Below are 18,276 nucleotides of genomic sequence, written 5' to 3'. Positions count from 1 at the left end.
TAAATAAATAAATAAATAAACAAACAAACAAATAAATAAATAGATAGATGATAGATAGATAGATAGATAAATAAATAAATAAATGAATAAATGTACTACTTTCCAAAAAGGCACTGAGTCAACCCTCACAAATCCTAAAACTGGGGTCACAATGGCCTAGGAATTAGGAGCTGAGATTTTGGAAGACAGGACCTTCTCTCTGTCAGCCAGGAACAAAACCACAGGCTGGGGGGCAGGTGGGGGGGCAGTGGCGCTGGACGACAGGATGGAGGGAGCAGGGACAGAGTGAGCAGGGCTGTGGCATCCCCTCGGCAGGGTAGCTGAATGTTAGAAAACAAACCCTCATGTTTGCTGACACAGTGCAAGGAGAAGGACTCACACAAAAGCCACCCATTATCCCATAATTATTATCTCTCTCGTGCCTGCAATTAACGGCTGTCTGAGAGGCGGCTGCCGGGGTAAATAAATGTTCACCCCCATTAGACTCAATCAACCAGCTGAAGCACCAATTAACAAGCCCACTGCAGAGACACTCGGGTCCCCAGCAGCAACCATGGGGAGGAAGGGGACACAAGATAGCACAGCTCTTGGACGAACTCCTACCGCAGGAGCAGGGAGGGGATGCTTATGGTGACACACTGAGCCCTGGGACAGGAGTCAGTCTTGTCCTGTCCCAGAAGAGCCAAGCTGGGCCAGCAGGTGCTCTGACCCCCACAGTGTCAAGTCAGAGGGGTCTGAGTGCATTCATGGGTTTGCCAGCAAGGTTCCTGGGGGCTGCCGCAGCTCCTACACAGGGCAGCCCTTGGCCTATGGGGGTCTGTGAAGGGAAAGAGATGCACGATTGAAGCCTCAGAGGTGCTGTCACCTCCCGAGTCACAGAGGAGGACAGAAACATAGGGTAAAGAGAGGAAGCAGGCAGGGAGCCATCTTGACTGGCTTAGCCTGGAACTGACTCACACTGGCCTTTGGCTACTTTTCTTAAGCAGCAAACTCAGAAACACAGGAAAGAAGCTAACATCAGAGAAGTCAAAGATGATCCTTTTGTCCAGAGCAGAAGGGCAGGAAAGCACATGGCTGATAGCAACTATCCCAAGGATTTGGGGAAGGCAAGGGTGTCCTGTAGTCCCACACGGCATGCCCAGTGCCTGGCCACTGTTCTACACCATCCAGCCAGGCCTTCACTCGATGGACCACAGCCAGCAGAGCTCAGACTGTGGGGCCAGAGCCCCCAGAAAATGTCTACCAGGCACCAGGGAGCCTCTGAGATCAGAGGGGCAGAGCATGCATGTCAGAGATGATCTAGCTCAATGGTTCTGGGTCCTGGCTTCACACTGGAATGACCCAGAGAGCGTTTTTGGAGGGTTTTTTTGGTTTTTAATTTTTATTTTATTTTTCCTAGAGAGCTTTTATTTTTTATTTTTATTTTTATTTTTTTTATTTTTTATTTCTTTCCTAGAGAGCTTTTAAAATACTAATGCCTCAGTGCTACCACAGACCATCTGGATGGGGATCTTGGGGGAAGGGGGAGGCCCAGGCACATGCATTTCTTTAATGCACCCTAGGGGATGCAGATGACTACCTCAATTTCCTCAATTACAGAAGAAGAAACGGGCATCTAGGGCGGTCACACCTTGCCAAAGGTGACAAAGGCAGCAGAGAGCAGAGCTGGAACTGAAACCAGCTCATCCGATTGTGGGGATACAGCCACTGCACTGAATAATGCTGCCTGAACGGAGGCATGAATCTCTGACAGTGCGGGTGCGCCACAGGCTCTGCTGTGACCCTGCTATGTTCCACGGTTTCATCCATGATTTGCATAAAGGCTCAGAAGGCAAGGCTACTGGATTTCCTAGTGACAAAGCCTGGCTGCACAGCTAACATGCTTATGGCAGAATCAGGATTCCATATACTAGAATAATGGCCTAACAGCAACAAAACGAAATAGCTCATAACTGCAAAGCCCCACTGAACCTTTAAATGATTCCAACTGTACTTACGATCCAAAGGTTCTGAAGTATGCTCAAGAGCATGTTACTAATAAAATGGGGAAAACACACATACAGTCTATATTTTCTTTTTTTTAGTTTTTTTTTTTTTTTTTATGATTTATCCCTGCACCACCCAGGGATCCCTACAGTCTATATTTTCTTAAAGTGCATGAATGTTTTAGAAAAACCATATTGTTAGCATTCCAAGAGGCAGACAGAGAATGTGGACAGTTTGTGATCAAATATCCTAGAAATAGTTTTATGTCTGTCCTTAAGAGGCTGGTCAGTAGGACAAATCTCAAGATCTTGGAAGACAGGATTCTTCCCTCCCTCGTCCTCATTCCTACCCCAAGCTGAGTAACGATGCAGGGCAGTACTTCTCAAATTTTATTTTATTTGGTTTCTTTAAAAATTTGATTATGTATTTGAGAGAGAGCAGGTGCGAGCACGCAAGCAGTAGGAGGAAGAGGGACAAGCAGACTCTGCACTGAGCACGGAGCCTGACGTGGGGCTCCAACTCACACCCCTGAGATCATGATAAGAATTGGTGGCTTACCTGACTGAGCCACCCAGGCATCCCTCAAGTTTTAATGTACATATGAGTCACCTGGGAGATCTTGCCAAACACAGATTCTGATTTGGTAGGTTGGAAGTAAGGCCTGAGATTCTGCATTTCTAACAAGCTGTCAGGTGATGTAGATGCTGCTGGTCCACGAAGAGGAAGGGTTTAGAGGCTCTCGGAGGTTTACCCTGAATCCAGGCCTTCTGGATATGCTTGGGTGCCTGTGTCCTTTCCCTGGTAAGCCTGGGAAGTAGAGGAGCTGGATTCAGAGGTAAGGAAGGTCCTGACTGTACATGCTCAGCTCACTCGATAACCAAGTGCATCAGAGGACCAGAGAAGAGTGAAAGAGACCCACTGAGAGAAAAGACCCACGGGGAGCGGACTTTCATTTCAGGCCAGTGTGGGTCAAGAGACTTTCCAAATAGAACATGCGATGCAGAATGGCATTACAAAAAGGATCCAGCTGCATCAGTGAGGGTTTGTGTGCGCTTGGAACCAACGTGAAGGGATACTCTGGGCTCTCCCTGATGCTGACCTTCCCGCTGACTCACATAACACCTTTTATGTAAGAGAGAGGAGGTCTAAACAGCTGTCCACAGGAAAGGAACCTGAGGATTTCAATACAGTGAGCTCAACTTAAACACTGTGATTTGCAAACTTAGTCTGAGGTAATAGAAATAGATTGTCAATCAAGTAGAGGGCATCAGGGTCCTGTTGAATAGGCCACATCTGGAGTATTGTATTCAATTCTAGACAGTTTAAAAGAACGACAGCTAACATGAGCCAAGTGTCTTGTAGTTGCCAGGCCCTGTTCTCAGCTTTCTAATTTTTTAAAAAAGATTTTTATTTATTTTAGGGAGAGAAAAACAGCATGTGGGGGGTGGGGAGGAGCAGAGGAAGAAGGGGAGAGAGAATTTCAAGCAGACTGCCTGTTGAGCACAGTGCCCAGTGTGGGGCTCGATCTTGCAACCCTGAGATCATTACCCGAGCTGAAATCAAGAGTTGGACACTTATAACCGACTAAGCCACCCAGGCGCTCCCTGTTCCAAGCTTTTTACATGTATTCATTGGCTTAATCCTCTCAACAACCCTATGAGGTAAGTACCATTACCCCTCACATTATACAGATGCATAAACTGAGGATCAGAGAGGTTAAGAATCACACAGGTGGCAAGTGTGAAGTCAAGTGCAGGCCGAGGCAGACGGCCTGAGAGCCTATATTTTTCCTACTGTTGTCATATTGTCTCTCGACACTTTTCTGACTCTTAAAACCAAAGAATCAAGACAAATGTAACAAAGGGTAGAAGATCAATGTAAGTTCAGTGTTAAGGAAGGTTATGAGCTAAAGCTGTCCAACAGGGAGCAAGGGTGCCTCCCCGAGCAGTGCCGCTAGTCCCTGGGGGAATCCAGTGGTGCTGGCTGACCGCGTGTCAAGGACCCTGGAAAGGTGACTCCTATCTTGGGAAGCACTGAACCAAATGCAAGGCTGCTTCCAAGGCTGAGATTCCAGGTCACTCTCCTGTCCTGGTCTCTCTGTGTAGAAAAAAAGACTCTGACACCCGAGCACAGTGTTTAAAATGAGCTACATTTAGCCTGGACTTGGCCACAGAATCTTCTGTGTGTGAAGGAGAGAAAGTGACAGCAATGCCCGGACGACAACCTGCCCAGGATGGTTAAGAAATTGAGCAGGAGGAAGGATTGTGGGAAATATGCAAAAGAGATTCTGCTCACATCTCCTTCCCCTGACCTGTTATCAGGTTCTTGTGGGAGTGATAAACTCCTCTAAGCTGGCCAAAAATACCTCGCTCCTTCTCAAAGAAATATTAAAAATATACAATCATCATAAATAGAATGAAAGAGGTTTGGCGTTTCCTAACCCAAATTCTACAGTGGGCCAGCATCTTATTCACATTATCTGAGTACCCCCAGGGTGAGGCACAAAGCCGTGTCTCCAAGGAGAAAAGCAGAGAAGGATGTAGAAGATATCCTCAAACTCTACCCTGTAAACCCTTCAGCCAGTGACTGGGAGACAGGGATCCTGGCTCTGAGCCAGAAAGTAGAGAAAGCTAAAATCTCAGCCCACAGAAAGATCCAGGCTGAGAGCGGCTTCCTATCTTATTCCTCTTGCACGTCGCTCCACCCGCAAGCGTAATGCCCAGGGAAGGTGGGGGAAGGTGTGGTCAAGCACCAGCTGTGTCCAGACACTATGCTAATCACTGTGGAAAGACAGACGTTTATCAGAGAGAGGAACATATGTGAATGAAAATATTTCAGAACAACTTCTATTTCCAACTGGATGTTTCAACCAATAAAAGAATACTTTTAAAAATATAACTTAGCAAGTATAAGTGTTCCTGACTAGGCCTTGGTTCTGACAACAGCAGATTTGGGAGATGCTGGGACCAACCAGGCTTTCCGCTTAGATTCAACAGTGTCTTCGAGGCCTAGACACTGTCTCTGTCGCCGTGGCCCTGCCGCTCTGCCTCCAGAACGGCTGGCCAGAGGGAGCCCGTCCAATGGTACACGCTCTCCATCTGCTCTTCCAGAGGTCTTGATTTTTCCTATGCTTTCCTGCTTCCTTCATGGGCGCGATCTGCCACCATGAGGCAGGTCTATAGGGTCTCCACGTCCGTTCCCTCAGAACCCATGTGTACCTGCCTGTGGTACAGCCCCCCCACAGCATCAGCCCTGTACAGCTGGTAGTCACACAAAGTGACCCCAGTGATAAAGCCTCTCAGAGCAGACCCAAAACATTTCAGAGCAGCAGACAGGGAAAAGAAGGGAATGAGTCAAGCCCACTCTGCAGGCTACCCCTGGAGGGTTAAGTTGGGTTTAAATGAGGACGTAGGGTTTCTGGGTTCTGAGAAGGCCAGCGCTGCAAGAGGAGGCTATAGCTCCTCGAGGAGTTTCCTCTGTTAGATAACCCCCTCCTTCAGTTGGGTGTGGCAGGAGGAGCTGTAGGGACCCACACTGGATATGCTCTCTGACTTTCCCTCCAAGAAACCCTCCAGCTCTGCCTCCAAGCCTCTGCTTCAGCAATGCCCAGGTGACTTTATGCATGGTCTGAAGGGCCCCTGTTCAGACCAAGAACAGCTGATGGGTGTCCCTATATGCACATGAACATACCAGGAACACACGTACACACTCCTGCTGCTCCAGGTGGCAGCAGCTACCCTTGGCATCTCCCAGGACACAGGGCCTGAGCACCTGGGGGAGAGGTGGCCAGCTGGGCACCCCTGAGCAGCCAGAAATGAGCCATGACTATCGGGGGCTGTCACAATAAAGTGGAGCCAAACGAACGGTCCCATGCTACCTCTCCACACCCATCTCCATGATCCCCACACAAACTAATATGCTTGCGTTCACACTTGGGTCACACCAGGGGTAAGGAGGGAGTTTGAGCAGGAAATACAGACACATCCACAAATTCTAGTTCCAGGAGCACCTGGGTGGCTCAGTTATTGAGCATCTGCTTTTGGCTCAGGTTGTGATCCCAGAGTCCTGGGGTCAAGTCCTATATTAGGCTGCCTGCAGGGAGCCTGCCTCTCCCTCTGCCTGTGTCTCTACTTCTCTCTCTGTGTGTCTCTCTTGAATAAATAAATAAAATCTTTTTTAAAAATTCTAATTCTGATTCTTCCCCCACCTTTCAATGTGGTCTGAAGTGGCCCATTGTCTAAGAAATACAAGTTCTTCACAGATAAAGAGTCAAGTCCCCCTCGACAGGCTGGAGGGAATATAGTTTACAGTATATTGGGTCCATGCAGAGTATACAGGTACAGAGATAAGGGGCCCCTTTAAGATACTCATCCAACTTCAGAGTGTGAATCAGTTTACCCTCAAGCAAAGGCACAGCCTCCTTGTGTGATCCTAAGCCAGTGATTCTTCTTATTGGAAACCTACCTCCCCAGCCTCGATTCACCCAGCCTCAGACAGAAACTTCCATCCCACTTGAATTCCGGCAGAATTCCTGGTCACATACCCATCACCCTGGCCTGATACGTTACAAAGGCAGCAAGAGCCTGAGATCAGGGGCCCGGACAAGATACCCCCAACTGCTCTCATTTTTACCTTTGGAAATGTTGACGTTCAAATCAGCGGGTGCTGAATAAATGAGCAATAATCCCAGAGAGCCAAGAATAAAGCCAGAGGTGAAGCGTACCCTGCCCTATGGCTTCCCCAGAGCCACAGCCCCTGCACACACTGTGGCCCCACCACGCTACTCCTCTTTCCCCTCTTCTAGCACCTGGCAGGTGGGGCAGCTTTTTGTGCTGTGGGCGACATGTAGGGCTGGAAAGGGCAAACGCCCAGACGGAAAGGAAATGCCTCTCTGCTGTGAATGCCTCGCCCGGTCTGTTTGCAAAGGGCAAAGTCTGTGGAGGGAGAGGATTGAAGAGCACCAGCCACTGAGCCCCTAGGAACGAACGGGACAACTGAGTCCGGAGGGGTCGAGAGACAGGCTACATCCTCACAGCATGGATGAAAACAGAGCCCAGCGTACCGACTCCTCCACGTGCTCGTAATTCTTATTCCAGGCTTTATCTTGAATTTATCACAGTAAATATTTATAGGGCTAGATTCTGCCTGCGTTTTCCAGAGCCGCTCCCGCCCTCCGGCCTCCAGCCACTCCTCCAGCAGAACCTGCTCTGTGGTCAAGTCCACCCTTGGCAGGCCTCCTGCCAACCATCATTTCCCTTGTAGTTCAGGAGGTAGACAATTAAACGCTCTGCTTCTCGGGGGACTGGCTTAAGTCTTTCCTGTCCGAAAATCTTCCAGAAGCCTGAGGCCTTAGGCATGGCTTCAGGACCCCGACACGGAATCTTTCCTCACAGCTGTACCCAGCCTGGCTCAGCAACCAGAAAAGCTTGTCGGGAGAGGTGGGCTTCAGGGCAGCCAGGCTCACTCCCTCCCTTCTGGACTCGCTACGTCACAACCACTGAGGGGAACACACTAGTTGCTCCACACTCAGCCTCATTGTTCGGCAGCTCTCCTGGGCGCCCAGTCTCTCCTCTCTCTGCAACAGTAGACAAGAGGCACCGGGTTCTGGTCTCAGCTCCAGAGCCTTGATTTCGAGATGGCTGGGACAGATCCTTTTGGGTCTTCAGATCCCAGTATCCCCCCGTCAAGAAGAACCCTTCGGCTCCTCTCACAGCATCAGATCCAGCACACTCAGGGATGCCCCATGAACCTGAGCCACAGAGACCTCGGTTCGAGGCGTGGCTCTACAACCCTGGGCAAACTGCATGTGTGACCCTGGCCAAGTCATATGACCTCTGAGCCTCAGCTACCTCTCAGACTAGAGTCGTAAGGATCCGAACAGATGACATTACTCATGGAAGGTGAGAGAAGCCTGAGGTCCCACACGCACCCGCGGGGAGCTTTGGTTTCCACTCTCTCTCTTAGGGCTTCTCACACTGAAGGCGGTGACCCACTGGTGCATGTGAAATCAAACTCAAGAGTTGAGACTTTTTTTTTTTTTTTTGATACAAAACAGGCCAGACTAGACTAAAACATAACAGGAAGCTAGCAGGCAGCACACACAGTTAGGGTAACACACACGTGTCTACTGGGTTCTGACAGAAAAGGTATCCCTACCGGTTGCAGTAAAAATTTCAGTTAGGTCTTACTTTGAAAACTTCCTTGTGGACGTTCCCACTTGTAGACCTTGCTTCCTGTCCTCAGCAGGAGAGGATGGCAAACTCCTTGAGGGCGAGAGCCGCGCCTCTGGGCTCACAAGGACTCCGACCCTCCCTGCCACAGGGACCAGGGTGGGCCCCACATCCGAGCCCTTGGCGGCTGGAAAGCATCCACAGAATAGAAAGTCAGAATAGAAGGAGAGCAGGAAACCACCACTGACAGTGCCAGCCACTGTCCCAAACAATGTCCCTGGAGCTCTGTTAGCACCTCCATTCTACAGATGAGGAAATCAGAGCTCAAAGAGGGTGAAGCTGCCCAGGGGCTAGAGGGGCCAGGATTGAGATCTGAGTTTGGACGGTCCACGGCCTCCCCTCTGGACCCTACTGCCTTTATCCCTGCCTAGGAAATCCTGCCAGACCCTGTCAAATTTTCCAAGCATCCTGCACTGGCCAAGACAATTCACCCCACAAAACACACACACACACGCACACGCACACGCACACGCACACGCACGGCAGGAAACAACACCGCATCCTTTCCTACCTGCCTTTCTCCGGCTTTCCCAATCCCATGAGGGAGAGAGGAGAGGGCTGTGCTGGGGGCATCTGGGATTTGTCTTGTCTTGGTCCCGCCCTTGTCCTTCTCTGCCTCTCGGAGGCTCACCCCCCCCACACCTCCCTCCCCCTCCCCCAATACCAGCTAACTGGTTACCCGGGCAACCCAGCTGGGAGGCTGCCAGTTACCATGGCAACCCAGCAAGGCCCGCCAGGCTGCCTCGCTGAGGAAGGTCAGGGACCAGTCAGGTGACAGGACCCTGGGATGCGGCGCTGGCAGGCCTGGCCTGGGCTGGGCCTACGTGCCTGAGGGAATTAAGTTCCTGCCGTCAGGGGACCACATCTTAGTGTCCCTGAGGCCAGCTCCCCGCTCCCCGCTCTCCGGAGCGGCAGCCACAGGCCTCTTTCCCCGACCCGACCCCCGGCAGAGTTGTGGGGCGGCTCAGACCAAGCTCAGCTGGAGCCAGGGCGCCCCTCACCCGCCTTCCTTTCTGAGCAGATCTGGGAGTCAACGTGCACCGGCATACGTGCGTCTGCCTGCGGATGGAGTCTCTCCACGAGATAGCCTGGCCATAACCCGAGAGCTCACGTTCTCTAGTACCTACTGTGTGCCAAGCCTGTTCTAGGGGCCTTGTGCAGAGCCTCCCCACTGATTCGGACAACACATGCCCTGTCCCCACTTTGCAAACACAGCAGCTGAGACTTGCAGCAGTCAGGGAACTCGTCCCCCAGTCACACAGCTCTCAACTGGCAGAGCCAAGAAGTGCAGCTCTGTGGGTCAGCTTCGGAGACTCCTGGACTCCTTACTCCCGTCCTTCCCCCACCAACCAGCCCCCCTCCTCCTTCAAGGAAACAATTTTAACATTTATTAAAAGATTCCTCAGTGGGGATCCCTGGTGGCTCAGCGGTTTATCGCCTGCCTTTGGCCCAGAGCACGATCCTGGAGTCCCGGGATCAAGTCCCATGTCGGGCTCCCTGCGTGGAGCCTGCTTCTCCCTCCTCCTGTGTCTCTGCCTCTCTCTCTCTCTCTCTCTGTCATAAATAAATAAATCTTAAAAAAAAAAAGATTCCTCAGTGTCAGATGTTTTGTTCATATTATTTTATTTCATTTCATCCTTACCCCTGCAAAGGAGGGGTTTAGTTCTCGTGAGAAACTCATGAGCTCCAGCTTCAGGCCACTTCCTCAGGAATCCTTTCTTTTCCAGGAAACTCTATCACTTTCTTTTTTGCTCCCCAACATAGGTAGCATATGTCTCTATCACATACAGGACAATTATTTGCTCACATGTCTGCTCTCTTACTAGACTGTGAATTTAAAATTTCATTTTTGTAACCTCGTACCTGCTTGGTACATAATGAACACACAGTAAATATTTGCCAGAAGAAAGTGGTGAGGCCAGGATTCCAAGCCCTATTCATCAGACGGTCAATGCCACGCTCTCTCTACCACAACACCCTGCCTCACTCATTCACTCAACCATTCCATTCATTCATTCGAAAAGCAGTTACCAAACAACTGCTATGTGCCTGGCTCTGTAGGAAACATCACAAAGGCAGACAAGTTAAGACCATCTCTCCCCTTGAAGCAACGCACTTTTGTGGGATGAGGGGCAAGGCTGAGGAGCACAGGGAATGAATGCCCTCCCAAACACACACCATCAAAGGCTTTCTCATGACTGTTTCCTTGAGCCAAATTCCCTCCCACCCAAAGCTCCATATAACCAGCCAACATTTATTGAGAACCTGCTCTGTGCCAATGCCCTCGAATCAGCCATGGTTTGGAGGAGAGAGGGCAGGATGAGAAGACAATGGAACCAGGAATTACCAGGCAGGGGTCCAAGGACACTGAGACTTTGTATAACTCCACAGGGCTCTCACATCAGATGCGATAAAGCAGTTTCTCGTAGCATGGTTTTACACACATACCCACTGCCTACATTAGCTCATTTGGACCTCAGTGTTGCTGACAGGGCAGGAATTGTTACTCCCATTTTTGAGATGAGGAAATTGAAGCTCAGAAGGGGAAGAGCACTGGATTAGAAGGAGGGAACCTGGCTCTGGACCTCACTTGCGATGCTAACAAATCCACACCTCTGTTGGCATGCTCCCACCTCCCCCTATGGCCTCTTCAATTCTTCAGCCTGGCAGCCACAGGTGTAGGTAGAGGCAAGCAGGCTTGGATGTCTCTGGATGGCCCACTGATGCTAAAGAGGACCCAAGAACCAAGCAAAATCAGAAAAATGACCCTACTACCAGAGGCTGGGGTGAATTGAACAGGCTAATAGCAAGCATTAGGTTAATTAAAAGCAAACTGGCCCTTGTAATTACAGACTCAGGTTTTCAGGTAATGATGAGCCAGATGGGGTAGACATGGCAATGTCAGAGCTAAGGAGGGACCTCACCTCCACCATGGAGAGAGACCCTAAGCCCTGAAGGAGTAAAGCCTGAACATCCATGAATGCTGATCAGATTAGCATTGATGTGCCCCACCTTATTTCCTGAATTCACACAGTCAGGATCAACCCTTAAGAGGGACTATATAAACCAGGGAGGAGGATTTGACAGTCACCATGAATGCCGTCAGCCCTAAACACATTTCCTAGCAACCCACCTTGGTTCTGGTCTGATCTTCGAGTTAAAGTACTACCTTCTGATATACATCGTTCAAACACACACGTCTATTAGTAACTGACATTGGTATAATTATCTGTAGTTTCCAAAACACCTCCATAAATACCACCCTCCTGGCGGTCAACTAGTTAAATGGGTAATGATACTACATTTTTCGGAACAGGAAACAAAAGCTCAAGAGAGATTAAGTGGTTTATTACAAATCACACAGCTGCTAATTTGGACCAGAATTTGAGTCTATCTATGTCTTCAAGTTCCAGATGGGCATTCTTTCTACAACTCGGACAGGACGTGTACCCACTCTCTCTTACTAACACACAGACCAGAATTAATTTATCAGATCGCCTACTGCTACTTTGGGAAGTGCAAAGAGGGCTCACAGGAATGGGGCACACTCTGGATAGATGTGATAAGGAGAGGTCAGGAAGGATATACACAGGGGAGAGGCCTCCAGCACAGTGTCCTATTCACAGAAGACACTGGAGGAGCCAAATACCCTTCATCCAGGCACCTGCCAGAAGTGCCTAGAAGTATGACATTCCAGGGGATCCTCCTGGAAATGGGGCATGGTTGCCTCCCCATGTTTTGTGCTGGTGAGACCACACCTCCTGTGAGGCTCCAGGGAAGACTGAGAAAGGAAGTGGGGTCATTGGAGGAATAGGGGTGGTTAGCCTAGGACAAGGAGACCTGGGGGGCCTGGAGGGAGAGAGATCTTGATACTGTCTTCAGATCTCTGTGTTTTTCACACAAACCAACAATAGTTAGGTAATAATAACAAACACGTGTGTCGGTCTGCTCGGGATGATTCCAACTGCTCCACAAATGTGACCTCACCTATCTCCACAAGAAGTCCATGAAATAGGGGTGCCTGGGTGGCTCAGCGGCTGAGCATCTGCCTTTGGCTCAGGGCGTGATCCCAGGGTCCTGGGATCAAGTCCTGAACCAGTCTCCCCAGAGGGAGTCTGCTTCTCCCTCTGCCTGTGTCTGCCTGTATCTCTGCTTCTCTCTCATGAATAAACACATAAAATCTTTTTTTTTTTTTAAGTCTATGAAAGGGCAGCCCCAGTGGCACAGCGGTTTAGCGCCACCTGCAGCCCGGGGTGTGATCCTGGAGACCCAGGATCGAGTCCCACGTCGGACTTCCTGCATGGAGCCTGCTTCTCCCTCTGCCTGTGTCTCTGCCTCTCTCTCGCTCTCTCTGAATAAATAAATAAATCTTTTAAAAAAATAATAATAATAAAAAATAAAGTCTATGAAAGGCGGCCCGGGTGGCTCAGCAGTTTAGCACTGCCTTCGGCCCGGGGCCTAATCCTGGAGACCCTGGATCGAGTCCCATGTCGGACTTCCTGCATGGAGCCTGCTTCTCCCTCTGCCTGTGTCTCTGCCTCTCTCTCGCTCTCTCTGAATAAATAAATAAATAAATAAATAAATAAATAAATATTTTTAAAAATAATAATAAATAAAATAATAAAGTCTATGAAAGGGCGGCCCGGGTGGCTCAGCGGTTTAGCACTGCCTTCAGCCCGGGGCCTAATCCTGGAGACCCGGGATCAAGTCCCATGTCGGGCTCCCGGCATGGAGCCTGCTTCTCCCACTGCCTGTGTCTCTGTCTCTGTGTGTGTGTGTGTGTGTGTCTCTCATTAATAAATAAAATCTTAAAAAAATAAAGTCTATAAAATAGGTAACATTGTTACCTACATTTTACAGATGGAGAAACTGAGGCATAGAGAGATTAAGTCACTGTCAAGGTTGTACCGCACAGTAAGTGACAGAGCCCAGATTCAACCCCAATTCCCTTGGCCACTGTCACTGCCATCTTGACAACTGCACTAAACTGCCTTTTAGGAAAAACCAAAGACTCGACAAACAAATGACAACAGATGGATTATTCATACTTTAAAAATCTAATTTTAAAACTGTAAATCTGGGAACCCCCAGTGGCTCAGTGGTTTAGCGCCGCCTTCAGCCCGGGGCGTGATCCTGGAGACCCGGGATCGGGTCCCACATGGGGCTCCCTGCATGGAGCCTGCTTCTCCCTCTGCCTGTGTCTGTGCCTCTCACTCTCTGTGTCTCTCATGAATAAATAAATAAAATCTTTAAAAATAAATAAATAAAACTGTAAATCTCACTACTAATCAAACAAATAGGTTAAAACAATGAAGAAGTGATGGATGAAAGCAATGAAAATGTTGTAATGCTCAATGCTAGTGCTCGTGTAACAAAACACGTTCTCAAGTGCAACTGCCGGGAATGTAAATTAGTAATTTCCAACAAAGAATTTGGCAAAATATGTCAAAATATTTTAAAATACAGCAATTCCCTGTTGGTGGGAATGCAAACTAGGGCAGTCAGTCTGGTAAACAGTTTGGAGGTTGGAAGTTCCTCACAAAGTTACAAATAGAACTACCCTATGATCCAGCAATTGCACTACTGGGTATTTACCTGAAGAATACACAAATACTAATTCAAAGGTATTGTTTGAATGCACCCTTATGTTTATAGCAGCATTATCTGCAAGAGGCAAGATATGGAAGCAGCTCCAGTGCCCATCCATAGATGAATGAATGGTTCCATTTTATATATATTATACACAATGGAATATTACTTGGCCATTACTCAGAAAGAATGAAATCTTGCCATTTGCAATGACACGGATGGAGCTAGAGAGAATTATGCTAAGTTAAGGAAGTCAGACAAAGAGAAATACCATATAAACTCAGTCATACGTGGAATTTAAGAAACAAAACAAACTAGCAAAGGGAGGTGGAGAGAGAGAAACAAACCAAGAAACACTCTTAACTGTGGAGAGCAAACTGGTGGATCCCAAAGAGGAGGTGGTTGGGGGTTGGGTGAAACAGGTGATGGGGATTAAGGAGGGCATTTGTGATGACCAGCACCAGGAAATTAAACTATAAAAACTTTAAAAAAATAAAAATAAAAAAACACAGCGATTCCATTTTTAGAAATGTAACCTAAGGGGAAAAAACCATTGATATGTGCAAAGATCCAGGTAGTTCTATGTTTACTGCATTGCTGCTTCTAAAACCAAAAACTGGAAACACCTACTTTAACGAAGGGGTTAATTAAATAGAACAGATACATAATAAAACATTAGGAAAACCACTTATATAAGTGACAAAAAATATATATACTTGGTCCAAAATTTTAATAGTATAGATGCATATTTTGATACTATAGTTACATGTCTGTATATGAATTCATAAAAACATATATGTATCAAAATGGTAAAATCATATACCAAATCTCTGAGACAGACAATTATGGGTAATTTTTATCTTTTCTCTATATGTTTTTCTATTTTTTTAATGAGTATGTATTATTACTTCTCAACTCAGAATCATATATTTTTTTATTTTTATTTATTTATTTTTTATTTTTTTAATGTATATACTTTATCGCATTAATTCTGTGTCTTGGGATTTATCCTAAGGAAAGAATCCAAAACACAGAAAAAGCCTGACATACACAAATGTTCATGTTATTTGGAAAAGAAAAATAAGGGTAACAACCTAAATGTCCAATACAAAACTGGTTACATAAACTATATTACATCCCCACATTATTATAGGCTATTTTAATATGAAGAAAACCATCTTTATCACCACGGGAAAAAGAGCTGACTTGCTTTGTGCTGCTTCAAAGAATCAGAACCATAGGGCAGAGCTTAGAAGTGGGTGGGTTTTGATTCTGCATAGAGGAATGTTCTAACCATGGAGGAGGCTGCCTGGTGAGGTAATGAACTCCCCGTCGCTGGAGGCTGGTGCTCCCACCAGGGAGGGAACAGAGGGCTCATGTGGGATCCGAGGGAGGCCAGACCGAATGGTCTCTGGCAGGCATCGGGAGGTGCGGGTGCTGGGCAGGAGCCCACCTGGATGACTGACTGCCCCGGGGAGGGCCCCACTCAGCCTGCCTCAGGTCCCCTTCGTCTCTGTTCCACATTTATTTCTAAACGTTCCCCAACCGAAGCCTTCCTTCCTCTCTAAGTGTGTTTTTAAGAGGTGGGAGACGGGCCTGGCTAAGTCGTCTCACTCCTACGGCGCCGGCTCCCAGACCAGGTCAGCCCAGGGCTCCAGCCACTGCGCCAAGGCTCTGACAACCAGCGCCCGCAGCCCCCGACGGCCGCCCGTGGTGGTCCTCTTCCTCCTGACCCTCCCCTGGGGCACCCACGGGGGCTGGGTCCCCACCAGGCGCCCAGCTCGGTGCCAGTGGCTTTGGGGAACCTTGCTCTGGCCAGCGAGGAAGACAGCGGCTGAGGGGGCGCCCCTTCGCCCTGGTCCGGACCCCCCTGGGCGCAGCAGCCCCTGCCCACTGCCCCCGGGCACCCCTGGGGCCCATCTCCTGTGCCCCGAGGCCACTGGCCCGGCCCGGGCAGGCCCTGCTGTCAGCCTGGGAGCCGGGGCGGGCTGCCCCGCTTGCTCACTTCCTCCGTAATCATCTCATCTACACGGAGCGGCCAGAATCCGACTCAATAATCTAGGCAGACACGTTAAAAGTAATTATCAGTGTAACGCGTCTTGCACTGTCACCTTCCTGTGAAGACGGAAAAAAAAAGCTGAACCCGGCAAAAAAAAAAACCCAAACCCCATTGTCTGGAGGCCTTGCAGCCGCCCGCCAGGATTAATTACCCGGCAGCACTAGCACAGCCATCACCTCGCCACTGATTGGGAAACCAAGGACTTTAAGGATTCCCCTCTGCAGCCCAGCACCCTGCGCCCCCGTGAGCCCCGTGGGGAAACCCAGGGGCTGCCCTGGCCCCTCCTGCGGCCCGCACCTGGCGATGGCTCCCAGCCTCAGGCCACCACCCCTTCCTGCCAGGAGCCAGCACCCCCACTGAGTGGCAGAGCCTCCCTCCTGCCTCCTCTCCACCACCAGAATCTGCTCATCTCCAGCCCAAGCTGAAATGCAGCTGCTCTGAGGTGGAAGGCCACAGAAATCCTCCCCAGCTCCACACGCCCCCAGAGGGGCCTGGAAGCCGGGATTTGGAGGATTTGGAGGGCGGGTGCTGAGGATCTGGACAAGCCCATCTGGACAGCAAGCTCAGGCAGAGACATGACCACAGGGCTCCCACCCTGGGCATTCAGGGATCCCCAACAGAGCAAGCCACTCAAATGGCCAGATGGAGGGCAAGGGGTTTATAGGGATAGGGGAAGAACTGCAAGCTCAGAAGGCCTCCACCTTCTCCGGCTCAGACTCTAACCCCACCCCCTCGCACCGCACAGTGTTCCCCTTTCTGCAGCCCTCCCCACCCCTGTGCCCTGGGGCTGGCTCTCCCATCTCTGGCCTTCCCAGGCTCCGGCCCCCTCTCTTCCCTTCTCTGGCTCGACCCTGGTCATAGATATCATCTCTCTAGCCTCTTCTCTCCTCTCCTGCCGCCTTCCTACCTACCTCCCTCCCTACCCCCCACCTGATCTCTCACCACCCCTCTCTGCCAGCTCCACCACCTTGTTCCTTTGCCCAGAACCTCACACAATGAGACTGAGGCTCTGCTAGCTGCAGCTTGATCCCACATGATAAACCCATCCCCTCGGGCCTATGTACCAGGCCTCAGCTCCTCTGGTGCTCCCCACTAATTCTGGGATCCCAGAGATCAGATGCTCCTAGCAATCCAAGAGCCTCAGTGGCCCCCCGAACCCCTCACCACACTGTGGGAGGTGAGTCTCTGGGGCTGACCCGAGCCTGACCCCTGGAACCCTTCCATCTCTCCTTCCCGCTGGCTCTCAACTCACTTCTGGCAAGATCAGAGGCAGGGTGGGGCTGGCCTCTTTGCTCTCGCCAGGCTGGGGTGGGGGGGTGCCCAGTTAGACCCTAGGAAGCTGGCAGCCCCAAAGCTGGCCTCACCCAAGAGATGCAATTCAAATGCAATAAATTCCAACATCAGCCTTTACTGGGGATTCTGGAGGTGGGGGTGAGGGCACAGAGCGGGTTATAATTAGCATTCTCAGCATCCATGATCCCCAAGTAAGGTTGCCAAGAATGAGGGATGGGGAAGGCAGTGGCACCGCAGTGCCAGCAGCCCAGACTCACACGGCGGGCGGCTGCCAGCCTGACCAGAGCACAGCCTTCCTCCTCCCGCCTCATCTATATGATGCATCAGAACAGACTCACCGGCTTCAGAGGTGTGAGCCCCGCGTTGAAAAGCTAGAACTCTCCGCGCCCCAAGGCACCCCTCCCCCAGCTCCAGCTGGGGTCCTCCTCCCCCGCCCCTCAGGGCCCCCTTCTGAAGAGCGGGGCTCTGGATCTGAATCGTTCTAATCAGTCATCTCTCTGGCTGGCAGGTCCCTGGCGCGGGGAGAGGATGCTGTTGTGGTGACTGCAGGATCCAGCATCTTTCCCAGGCAGAAGCAGCTGGGCATGCTCCATCGGCTCCCGCGGGGATTTCAGGGCCACGTGACTCTCCCTCCCCAAGCTGTCACTTAGGATCAGGAGTAAATAGTCCCTGGAAAGGTTTAACTCCATCCACACCAGCGACAAGCTGCTAACCACCCATACATCCTGCCCAGGGGAGGATGGAGTAGTTCAGCACAGCCTTCCTAGCCTCCCATCACCAAGAAGAGTTGCCCCCCTTAAAGGGGATCCAGGGCCCCCCTCCTCCATGTACGCCGCAGTTTGCTGTTCTCCCACTAGAGTGCAGGGAACCAGAAGGTGCCCGGGGGTCTGGCATCATGAGGACTCACCAGACCTGCCGTGGTTCCCTTTCTTCTCTGTGGCTCTCTACCCTAGAGATGGGCACACTTCTGGGTGTCAAGAGGGCTTGGGAGGGGCCCTGGTGCCTTCACATCCCCTCTCCCCCAGTACATGTAATTTCATGAAATAACCTCTGGAGCTGGTTGGAGCCCATTACAAGGTTCCAGGACCTCCTAGGTCTCCAGCCCAAATGGTCTCCAGT

At 50.1% G+C, this 18,276-nt stretch overlaps 1 protein-coding gene across 13 annotated transcripts in view; it reads right to left on the bottom strand.

The window, feature by feature from the left end:
* PLEKHA6 (pleckstrin homology domain containing A6) overlaps window positions 1–18,276 on the bottom strand; it is a 140,468-nt gene that overhangs the window by 102,982 nt on the left and 19,210 nt on the right. For 9 of the 13 annotated variants that reach the window (XM_072814693.1, XM_072814692.1, XM_072814694.1 and 6 more), the window contains exon 1: window positions 8,728–8,852. The exons of 1 other annotated variant lie outside the window; for it this stretch is intronic. Coding sequence is in view for 1 of the 12 variants with exons in the window: in XM_072814696.1 (XP_072670797.1) it covers window positions 8,728–8,789 (62 nt within the window). In the remaining 11 variants the exon portion in view is untranslated. Of the gene's footprint in view, window positions 1–8,174; window positions 8,198–8,727; window positions 8,868–17,495; window positions 17,764–18,276 lie in introns of those variants that run through there. 3 more of the 13 variants (XM_072814705.1, XM_072814696.1, XM_072814711.1) reach the window with 3 other exon arrangements.

Source organism: Canis lupus, chromosome 38, assembly GCF_048164855.1.
Source record: "Canis lupus baileyi chromosome 38, mCanLup2.hap1, whole genome shotgun sequence".
Taxonomy (NCBI): domain Eukaryota; kingdom Metazoa; phylum Chordata; class Mammalia; order Carnivora; family Canidae; genus Canis; species Canis lupus.
Note: the sequence above shows the minus strand (reverse complement) of the source record. Positions and strands in the feature narration are given on the sequence as shown.